Source organism: Elaeis guineensis, chromosome 12 (genome assembly GCF_000442705.2).
Source record: "Elaeis guineensis isolate ETL-2024a chromosome 12, EG11, whole genome shotgun sequence".
Classification (NCBI taxonomy): Eukaryota; Viridiplantae; Streptophyta; class Magnoliopsida; order Arecales; family Arecaceae; genus Elaeis; species Elaeis guineensis.
This window is the reverse complement of record NC_026004.2, coordinates 6,430,679-6,442,376: the sequence shown is the minus strand read 5'-3', so window position 1 is coordinate 6,442,376 and position 11,698 is coordinate 6,430,679. Positions and strand designations below refer to the sequence as shown.

Below are 11,698 nucleotides of genomic sequence, written 5' to 3'. Positions count from 1 at the left end.
TGAAAAATTATTTTTAATTAAATTCAAGTGGAGAATTATTTTTAATTTAAAATATAAAATAGTACTTTTTATCTGGTTTATCATTTTTTTTCTTGATTGAAAATTATATATATGTATAATTAAAAATAAAAAAATATTATAATTTTTTATTATTATATTTTTGAAAGGAACGTCCAATAAACTTAAGAAAGAAATAAAAAAAATTATTTTTTTAATCCAATAAACCCATTAGCCTTAAAATTATCCACCCAACTTGATCTGACCCTTACCTCACCCCATTTAAATGGACTCGAATTCCATCATTTGTTGGATATAACGAGGACCGAACCTGAATCGAAGCAAACATGGCTGGTTGGATTCAAATCGACTTGATAGGTAAACAAATAATTATGTTTTAGGTGGATTATTTATATATTCCGTAATAGAATTTTAGTCCAACCAAATAAAAAATCATGTATGCATATCATCAAAATTGATAAGGCGATTCATTCAACGAAGATATTGCAAACCTTTCACTTGTGTGAGAATTTTGTATTCATCCTAATCTAATTATATTAACATGGTCTAATCCAATTGAACATGAAACTAATCTGCCACAACTCAAATTTAACTTGAGATGACATTGGCTTGGTTGGATTGCATTTATGTTGGAAAAACTTATACATACATCAAGTTGGGTTGGGATGGGTAGGAGATATGGAGGTTGTGCCGGATTAGAAGTAGTTATAGACGTGACTTAGTCCCCTGAAGTTGTAGCTCTCCTTGTACCAATTGGCAGGTTGATAAAGTTAAGTGAAATTAAGGATGTTAAGACTAATCTCTACATTATACTCATCGGTGTTGTGTTTTATAGTATCATGCCTTAATAGAATTTCTCGGTTATTATATTTGTAATTTTTAAAATTTTTATATTTAAATATCAATTATTATATTTTAGCTATAAAACATGGCTAAAGCTAAATTGCAAATTCAGATTGATTCAATCTCGATTTAAACCCGAACGTTTCAGGCTGCATGGGTTCTACTTGCCTTCCACCCAACCTAAATGGTCTGTTGGGCATAAAATTGTTTATATGGATCCAATTTGATCAACTTAGGGTTGGATCTGAATTTAAAATCATAATCTAAATATAAAATTGGGTTGGATTAAAATCAAGCATATTTTGATTTGACTCAATCCATTGGCACCCTTAGTCATAGAAAATCACTGGATCGTATCATTATTTTGCCGCACGCTTGCACCATGCCGGTTCGGGAGCAACTCAGTTCCTTCTGATTTTATGCGTTCATCATGACCCGACTTAGCGTGCAAGGTGATCCCGCGCTCTCATGTCCCCAAAACCCAAAACCCTAGTCTCTAAACCCCCTCGCTTCCTCCCACATCCACAAGCTCGGTCATGGCGTCCTCCTCCCTCCTTCGAGAGCGCTCCAAAGCTCTCCCGAAGCTCCTCTCCCGCCTCTCCCTCCTCCGGCCGATGGGCGGCGGACCCCGGACGTTCCCTGGTGGCCTCAACAAGTGGCAGTACAAGCGGATGCACGAGAAGATGGCGCGGCAGAAGGAGCGCCGCCTCCTCCAGCAGGAGAAGCAGCTCTACCAGGCCCGCCTCCGCTCCGAGATCCGCGCCAAGCTCGCTGGAAAAGCCTCCAGCGATGCCGCTGACTCCTCCTCTTCCTCCATTGGCGGCTACGGTCCCATGTCCTCCAAGGACCACATCAAGGCCCTTGCCGACCGGTTCATGAAGCCAGGGGCAGAGGACCTCTGGAACGAGGACGACGGACCCATCCGATCCGCCCCCCGGAAACGTCCCACCGATCCGGCACCACCCATCGATCTGAGGAAGCTCGCGACGGACCGCCGTAATCTGATGGAAGACCGTGTTGGCGAGTCCAGATCGTATCTGGCTTCGTTTGATCAGAGGAGGCAGTACTCCGTTGCGGCTGGGAGGGGATTGAGGCCCGGATCGAAGCCGAGGTGGAGGCAGAATTCGTCGAGCGAAGAGGATTCCGACTTAGAATCAGGTTGTAATTTGGAAGGGGATACGGCCAAGATGTATCGAGAAACCAAATTGGGGGTGAAAAAGGACTCAAGATTTCCAAGGTTTAGCATTCGAAGCGAGGAGGAATTGGATGAGGGGGGTGGAAAGATTGCGAGGAAGAAGATGATGAGTGGGGCTGCCTTGGGGAACTATGATGTGAAGGCAGAGAGAAGGGTGCCTAGGCCTGTTGAAGAAAGGAGTAATTTTGCCAAGGAAATTGAAGAAATTCGCAGCGAGCTGAGGAACAGGGACCTGTATAGGAATGATGCGAGACACCAACGGGCACAGGAAGAAACACTTCTCACTAAAAGGAGGTAATTTGATGGACCAATTTGTTGAATGTATGGAAATGATTTTGGTTCTATAAAGTCCTTTTCTTTTTTTCAGAAAAATAATTTTAAAGTTATGGTTTGTATGGAAATGATTTGTATGAATTAATCCTTTCATGTAAGCTTCATCTAGAGCAGAACACCAAGGTAATGATTACACATTGCTAAAGTATCTAAGGTAATGATTATACATGACTAAAGTATCATAGCGGGGCTTTGTGGAGATATACTTATTTTGAGGTAGATGTTGCAAACAAAGTTGGCACTTTAACAATAACCCGCATCTTGGGTCGATAAGTATAACCAACAGGCATAATCCCAACCAATTTTGATATGTTTTAATATTTCTTTCTTTAAAATTCATTTCTTATGAGAGTTGTGTCTATTGCTGACATAGGCTTCTTCAATCCTTCATTACAACTCTCATAAAGGGTGGTGTTCCTTGCTTTGCATCTCCCTCAAGATTTTCCTATTTTTGCACAGGCCATCTTGTCATCTTGTAAACATTCACCATGTTGACAGAATACTTGATAGAGTTATCATGATATCTTGCTGCAGACAGCGTGAGGTATCATTGTTTTTTCCTGCATCGATCTTAATTATTTGAAGAAGCAAGTCTGAGGATCACCAATTTATTTCTGTCTTGTGGGCAATAGTCTGGAATCTGCTGTCCTTATTATGCTTCTTGTTGTAGGAGCCCCTAATTACTGGACGGTGTTCATTGCCACCAATTTAGGTGAATCATTTAAAATTATTTCAGTAACATGGAATAAAGCACTTCTCCTCATTCCAGTTGCTTTATGTTCTCAGTTTCCTTTAAAAAAAAAAAAAAATCAAAATGTCATCAATCATATTTATCTTTGGTGACAAAATCTTCTGGAACTAATGTGCTCTGCCTCCAGCAGTATTTGACTAATGCCAACTCCCTTTTTTTTTTTTTTTTTTTTTTTTCTGATTTATTGTGTCTGTTTCTTGAAACAAATTTCAAAATATTGTTGTCATATTATTATGAGCTTAACAAAATCTTCTGGAGCTTGTAAACTCTATCTCCAACAGCATTTGTCTAATGTCCACTCTCTTACTTTTCCAGATTTGATGAGTTCAGCATATCTCCACTGACAATCAAGGCACTTGCAGATGCTAGATATGTACAGATGACTGTTGTACAAGAGGCTGCACTTCCAGTCTGCCTTGAGGGTGTGTGTTTCCTAAAACTTAAGTTTTTCATTCTCTAACCTGAATGAGCTGCTTTCATGTATTTACTGTTGCTTGGTATCTGAAGTTTCTATTTTTCTGTAAAAAATTATTTTTGTAAGGACACTTTTCTAACATTATTCTCATATTTTAGTTCTTGGACAATGTTGTTGATTTAATTTGGACATCTTGCTTAGTTGGACATGGTCTTGCTTGGTAGTAATCTCTAGAAGCTTGCTTTATTTCTCAAAAAATATGGATAAAAACTAATGATAACTATTTTACTTTTAGGAAGGGCACAGGTGAGTGTTGATTACATTGACTATGTATGGTAGACCAAAAAGTTATCCATGACTTCTCTGTCCTATATATCTTAGTTATCTGTGTATTCACTAGAAAATTATAATTATCATGGTTCCTTAATGGTTTGCTTTGTTGATCTAGAAAAGCCAATTTTAGGATATACCAAATTTTAACAAATTGCTCCCAGACTTGTTTTTTATATAAAAAAATCAGGGTTTTCAGGAACTTTTCTTGTTTGAGCATGTATAATGTTCTATATAGGCTCTGAGAGCCACCTAAATCATTAGTTTGTGGGGCAAACCCAAGTCACTTTCCATCTTCATTACCAGCTAGAACTGTTGCTCCGAATGGTACTGCGCCACCTTAAATAAAAACCACCATGCATCTGAGTCTCACTACCAAGTACCATCCATCATGATCTTCAAAGGACTGTAACATATAACCATGGTGATCACTGATATCCACAATAACCAATGATGCTATGATCAGCATGAGGTGCTAATATACTAATATGAAGATACTGTCCTTTGAAGAACATATGGCGAAGTTCAAAAGCTCTACTTTAGAACTCAGCGAACATATTGTCACTAGCAGAAAATCAGCCAGTATTTTATGAAAAAGAAGGAAATTGTCAGATGCCTGGCTTTCAAGAAGATTGGTTTCAAAGAACCTATGCCATGTAAACATCTGTGTAGTTAGTCTGGCCTATCAAATGTTCAAAGTATGACTACTTAACACAGAAGAGTTGTACTCTGTAGGGTTTTCAAATGGATTAAGGAGGCATGAGCAGACAGATAGGTCAGAAAAAGGATATGAAAAAGTTGAATATTAATTAAATTATATTGGAACTTAGTCGTTGGTAGGAAAAATAAAGGTACATTTACACATATTGTGGAGAGAGATTAACATGGAAATAAATAAGGCTATGTGAGAGAGATAACAAGACTTATGAAAAGGAGGCTGTCCTTTCCCAGTTAGATACTATCTTGTATGAGATATCTACGCAAACATTGGAATCCAAGCTAGGGTACATGGCCTCATTATCAAGTTCTTCATTCAATGATTTGCCATGTTTCTGAATGTATTTTTCTGCTGAAATCAAGAGACAATTCCTTGGATCTTGGAATCTGCATTCCTGAGACTGCATGAAGACATTTATCGCATATAATATTATCCAACACTTAAGAATGTCTTGTGGGCAGTGTGATATTGTCTGCTCTGAGGAAATTAAGCAAAGAAAGGGAAGTTGCACCAGTCTGGAGGCTGGAGCCCATGGTGGAGTTGCAGGGTGGATAGAGGTGCCCGATGCATGCGAGATGTTTGAGAATGTAGTTCATGATTTTTTTGGGAAGAATGTTTTTTTCTTTTTTTATTTTGTTGGTGGGGGGGTTGTTTTTAAGCGTATTTGCTTGGTGCTGGAGAGTTGTACCCCAAGTGTTCGCATTATAACTCTAGATGGATATATTAGTACTAAGAACAGCCTATTTGGTTGATGTGCATTGATTTATCAATGAGTAGCAGGCACAATAAGTTGCACGTGTAATTGCATAGCTTCCTGTTATTTGTAAACACAATAAATTACATGTGCATCTTTTTCTTCTTAAAATTATTAGCTGTTTCCTGATTTGCTGTGATTTTTTTTTTTAAAGTTAACAATCCATGTTTTCGGTAATATTGATAATATATTTAAGTTTTATAATGACCACTGTCTATCATAATTGGAGCAGGCAAGGATGCTCTCGTGAAAGCCAAAACAGGCACCGGCAAGAGTGTAGCTTTTCTGGTACATCAGCAGTTTACTATACAATTTTAATTATTTTTAAAGATCTGTTGGCCTCCTTCAAATCCATTATTAAAGATAAACAGCTTCCTGCAATTGAAGCAGTCCTCCAGACGATGAGGAACACTTTGAATCAAAGAGTTCTGCCAATAAATGTTCTTATTCTTTGCCCAACGAGGGAGCTTGCCATTCAAATTGCTGCTGAGACAAATGTTTTATTAAAGTACCATGATGGTATTGGTGTTCAAACATTAATTGGGGGCACAAGATTCAAGCTTGATCAGAAACGTCTAGATTCTAATCCTTGCCAGGTTTGCCTTTTTATTGTCTTCTGGGCTCAGTTTTAGTTCCTTGGTTCTTTTTACCTGTGGTGCACTTCAATTTATTTAGAATATTTCAGTCAAGATGCTTGAAAATTTTCTTTTCATTTAACTACAAAAGCTTGACTTCTATTTGGTGTGGTATTCTTTAACTTCGTAGTGTTTAAAACTTTAAATCCCTAGTTGACTGCTCTCTAATTGCATGATGCAAAGATATGAATATCCTTGGTTTATATAACCTAAAATTTGCAGATTATAGTTGCAACCCCTGGTAGGCTATTGGATCACATTGAGAATAAATCTGGATTTTCAGCAAGGTTAATGGGTTTGAAATTGCTTATACTCGATGAAGCTGATCACTTACTAGACTTGGGTTTTCGAAAAGATATAGAGAAGATTGTTGATAGTGTGCCACGGCAGAGGCAGTCATTGTTGTTTTCAGCTACAATTCCTAAAGAGGTAATGCTTTTCTTTATGGCCATGTATATGTACTTAGGTTGCACATCTTCTTCATCTCCCTCCTCTCTCTCCTGCATTATTTACCCAGTGCAATTTAAATATATCCATAAAAAAATATGACTATACAGGTGCGTCGGATATCACAGCTTGTCTTGAAAAGGGATCATGTTTTTGTTGATACAGTGGGCTTGGCAGGTGTGGACACTCCTATTAAGGTATCAAGTTTTACATAGCCCATAATTTCGTCATTGCAATTCCAGAATATTTTTCTGTGCGTGATCTACTCCCATTATAATTCCAGTCAATGAAAACTGAAAGTTGTGTATGGCCAATATAATATCTGGAAAATATGGATGTCTATGGAGCTTGTGTATTTGAAGAGTCTATGATCTTTTCTGTGGGAAAGTAGCATGTTTGTGGCTCATTTTAGTCTTTGACTGGTCCACGCAAATTTAGGATGAAACTTACTTAAATTGTCGGCATTTTTATAGCACCGAAAGCTTGATTTATACCTGGTCCACTGCATACCATACTTCTAGACATAAATGTATATAAGTGTGCAAATAGGATGAAAATTACTTAAATTGTCAGCATTTTTATAGCACAGAAAGCTTGATTTATACCTGGTCCACTGCATACCATACTTCTAGGCATAAATGTATATAAGTGTGCAAATGCACTTATGTGTATGTATGCCTCTGCTTGAGTGCATATACACTTGCATGAAGGCGCACGCCCATACATATGTACATATTTATGTTTGGGAGTATTAAACTTTGCTTTATATCATTGTTCTGCTTTGTTATTGCTGTGGTTGCATTAGCTTATATGCTTAAAGAGTTAGCTCTTAAATACAAACCATCTCTACTTGAAATTGCACAGGGAGAGAAGCACAATGACTTAGATTATATTGCAATTTGCTTCTATAGAAAGAATTTGAGCTTTCTACTTCTTTCTCACCTCTTGTCTACTAAATGTAGGTGCTGCAGTCATGCCTTGTTGTGCCACATGAACTGCATTTTCATCTGGTTTATCACCTTCTGAAGGAACACATCATGCAGGAACCAGATTATAAGGTAATTGCTGTTTTTCCCCCAAACTTCAAACACTTTGTTGAATTGCAATCTCTGATATCTCCTGTCTCCAGGCTATTGTATTCTGCACAACTGCTATGGTAACAGCATTTATGTATGTACTTCTCCGAGACTTGAAGATGAATGTCAGGGAAATGCATTCAAGAAAGCCACAGCTATATCGAAGTCGTATATCTGAAGAATTTCGAGAATCCAAAAATATAATTCTTGTAACCTCAGATGTTTCAGCTCGTGGAATGAATTATCCTGATGTTACTCTTGTGATTCAGGTAACACAACATTACTTGCTTTACTGCTTGAGCTGTGTGGTGTAATCCGATCATATCTCATAGAAGTCATCAAAATTTTATATCCATTTTGTATACATGAATTACTAACTGGTATCTTTTTGCAGTAAAATCAGTAATCATTCTAGTGGTAATATAGATAAGGGACCTATGGGTTATCTGGACATAGATTTGCTTTGAAGACGTCCTTTTTGTGCAATGTTACTGTTAATGTATTCGCTATTCTATACACATATTTCATCGGCAATTGTGCATCATCAATGATACTCAGGTTGGCATTCCTTCTGACCGTGAACAATACATACATCGGCTTGGAAGGACAGGACGTGAAGGCAAAGATGGAAAAGGGTTTCTGTTGCTTGCACCATGGGAAGAATATTTCATGGATGATGTAAATGATCTACCCATAGAGAAGTCCCAACCACCGGAGCTAGATTCAGATATGAAGCAGAAGGTTAAGATCAAGCTCTTCTTTTAGTTGATGCAACAACATTTTGCATGGGAAATCCTTTCCTATTTCTAATTTGGTTAGCTTACATTGATTGATGTCAACATTGGTAATTGATAGCTGTATTAGTGGATTTAGGTATAATGCGGTGTCAGATTCCTTTGCTGCAATTACACGAAGAATAAATTCTCTAGATAGTTAGAACTTGGTAAATTTCTTCTCTTTCTCCTGGTAAGCTGAAACTACCTATCAAGAACTATCAGGGAGCCGTAATGTATATAGCCTAAAGCCGTAAAACAGTGATCTGTCACTTGATTCCCATGTCTTTTCTGTTTCATTGGGTTGTAATATAAACAAAAGAATTAATTTATTTTGTTATTCAGCTAAAATACAAAACTAGGGTTGTTTAATATATTTTTAAAGGATGTACTAAGGTGTCCTTTGCTGTGCATAAATGCCCAAGTCGTTAGGATCTGACCAATATTTTGAGAATCCAAGGTGTGTAAATATAACTGTCAACAAGCTCATGGCATCAATTTCCTGGGCCAAGTTTTGTATGATGGCTGATAATCATGGAAAGCATCCAATGATCTCTTTCTAGAATGTAGATACATGTTTGGAGCTACAAAATGCCTGCTTAATCAGCCTATTCTGAGTCTGATTGTTGGAAATATCATTAAATCATGGATCTTATTTAATTAAGCTTAAGTAAAGTAGAAGCATGCATCAGTTATTGCTTTCTGAAAGTGCCACTTGTTTGGCACCATTGTCCATGCAATCATGAAATTGGAACATTTTAATTTTGTTTTCTTTCTTCCTTTTTATTTTCTAAACAGGTTGAAGATTCCATTGAAAAAATTGACCCAAGCATTAAGGAAGCAGCTTATCATGCATGGCTTGGTTATTACAATTCAATCCATGAAATAGGAAGAGATAAAACCATGCTTGCTGACCTTGCAAACCGGTTTTGTCATTCAATTGGCATCGACAAGCCCCCAGCGCTTTTCAGGAAAACAGCTTTGAAGATGGGACTGAAGGGCATAGCTGGCATTAGAATAAGGAAGTGAAACCCATAAACCCTCAGTCTGACCGATTGTTAATCTTTTCTTGAATTAATGCTGCTTCAAACCGGTGAACAAGGATGGACTTGACGTTATGTAAATGACATGAAGAGGTATTAGTGAACACTGTTGTTTACATGATACGTTATTACCTGGTTTTCACAGGTCCGCTGATGCATGCATGCACACGCTCCTCATATCTGCTTGTTCTTCATTTCTCATTGCCATCCTCTCTCTCTCTCTCTCTCTCTCTCTCTTATCAGAATGAGTCTTGGATATAATTTGAAGTGAGTCAAAATTTTTCTCTTGTATTTCTTTATCTTGTATGCATCTATAATTTCATCAGCTTCACAACTATTATATATACATAGTTGTTTTCCTAATGCCTGCACATCTACCCTTGTTATTTTCATTTTTTTAGATTCCTTTCCCTTTTTTTAAGGGTTTCTCTCTGTTTCAATTGAATTATTATCTTGAACTGCCAATTTAGACCCTTTTCTTTTTGTCCAAAAATATAATACTCTGAATTAGCATCAGGTTAACAAGCTTATATGAGAAATTATGTTGTATTACCTTATGTTTTTCAATGATTAACATGGTCTTTTTCAGCAGCATCAGCAGGTGATTTTGTTGTTGCCTCCGAAGTTTTGGCGTTCTGAGCCAGGTCTCTTTGATGCTTTGAGGCCTACATAGCAAAAAGAGTTTTAACTTGTCCAATCCACTCTGTACAGATTGTAGACTCTGGGATGGGATTGATGTTTTATGTTGTCGAGGAACTGCTATTTATATTTATTTTGACAATGTGTACACATGATGTAGGATATCACCAATGGTTCAGAAATTATCTTAATAGTCCTCATGTCACTCCATGTATTATTTATGTTGATGTAATTATCTTCTGTTGAGTTGTTTGGTAACAAGTACACCTCTAACCATAGAAGGGCTCTTAGTCAAGTTATTGTCATGTGCACCCACTGAAGGTGTAAGCATCCAATCGAGATGGCTAGCTTCCTCCTTAGAGAAATACATAATTGATTGGAAAAGCAAGTTTGGTGATGAAATCGGTCTGCAATCTACTGATTGCTGCTGGCTAGGCGGGAAGAGCTGAGTACAGAGACTTTGCATGCTTGCATGCCAAGGGGATTTTTGGTTGGTGGTGCATTTTCTGGATGATGAGCTTTTCCTCTAGGTGCTTCTTGTTGGTTTGTCTCAAGGATTTATCACTGCCAGCAGTTGTTTAAAGCTTCTCACAACAGGGTTTCAACCCATGGTCACAAAATTGTAGACTTTAATAAGCCTTTTTTATAAAAAAACGAAAAAGAGAAATCACTTGTGTTTCAAGCACCCGCTAAAAGGACCATAAAAAATTGTAAAAATAAAGAATTGCACGTCCAAGCTCGGTAAAATCTATCGGTTAAGATTCGTCATGTATTCCGTATCGGTTCTATTTTATTAGTGTTGGTACACTCCGAATGTCATTATATTTTCTGTACGGTAGGTTGTATTAAATGGTACGATAAATGTTGCTTTCAGGTCTAAAATGTGCATATGGTTTTTTTTTTGGTACAGAAAAATAAGATCGGAGGGGGCGGCTTGCAACTGCCTTCCTTGGACGTGATATTTAATAATAAAATTTTAATTTTTATTAAAAAATATTTGATTTGAGAAGTAATTTTTAAGGAAAATTATTTTTTTTCATCATATAGATTAATTTATGATTAAATTTAATGAATGAGTATGTCACTCCAATATTACTGTAATTCAGAGGATCAAAAATTTTTTTCAGATCTCTAAAATATATATATATGGTTGACAATTAAAAATAAGAGAGGTCAAATGACTGTATGGTTGGTCTTCCTAGTTCTAGAGATGCATTAGGTATGTTTCATACTGACTCTTTCAATTTGGATAGATTTGCCATCGAGGTAGGTCCAAGCTTGTCTACAATCAAGTTTAGTCAAAAGTGAGTTCCAATTCGACCTGTTTATGAAGATTTTAACTCATTTGAAGCCCTAAAAAAATTATGGATTCTTTCTGCCCATCAATCTGGTGCTCTTCGTCGATTTCTTCTCAAGATTTTTTTTTATGGATAAAAAATTTATATTTTTATAGATAAATATTTTTCAAATAATATTTAAATAAAAAATAATTTAATTTAATTTTTTTATATATAAAAAATAATTTTAAAATTTATTATTTATGTTTTTTTGTATTATTATTTTTTAAATAAATTATTAAAATTTATTTATATTTTTTATAATATTTTTTATATTTTTTAAATTTTAAAAAATAGATTGCTATTTTATGAAGCATTGATAATAAAATATTTTAAAAATAAAATTAAATGTCTGACTTCTAAAAATTATTTAGTTATCTTTTAGTTGGAA

The 11,698-nt window shown here is 36.3% G+C and overlaps 1 protein-coding gene across 2 annotated transcripts; it reads left to right on the top strand.

Annotated features, from left to right (window-relative positions):
* Positions 1 to 1,273: 1,273 nt before the first annotated feature.
* Positions 1,274 to 10,184, top strand: LOC105054911 (DEAD-box ATP-dependent RNA helicase 48). 2 transcript variants are annotated; one of them, XM_010936553.4, is made up of 11 exons: positions 1,274 to 2,350; positions 3,456 to 3,562; positions 5,590 to 5,645; positions 5,729 to 5,953; positions 6,215 to 6,421; positions 6,550 to 6,636; positions 7,402 to 7,497; positions 7,569 to 7,784; positions 8,074 to 8,256; positions 9,087 to 9,424; positions 9,921 to 10,184. In XM_010936553.4, exons 1-10 carry the CDS (start codon positions 1,398 to 1,400, stop codon positions 9,315 to 9,317), a joined length of 2,361 nt encoding a protein of 786 aa, XP_010934855.1. In that variant the 5' UTR covers positions 1,274 to 1,397; the 3' UTR covers positions 9,318 to 9,424; positions 9,921 to 10,184. The 2 variants fall into 2 exon arrangements, with proteins under 2 accessions (XP_010934855.1, XP_010934856.1); XM_010936554.4 differs by having other exon boundaries at positions 1,275 to 2,350; positions 9,924 to 10,184.
* The last annotated feature ends 1,514 nt before the right edge of the window (positions 10,185 to 11,698 follow it).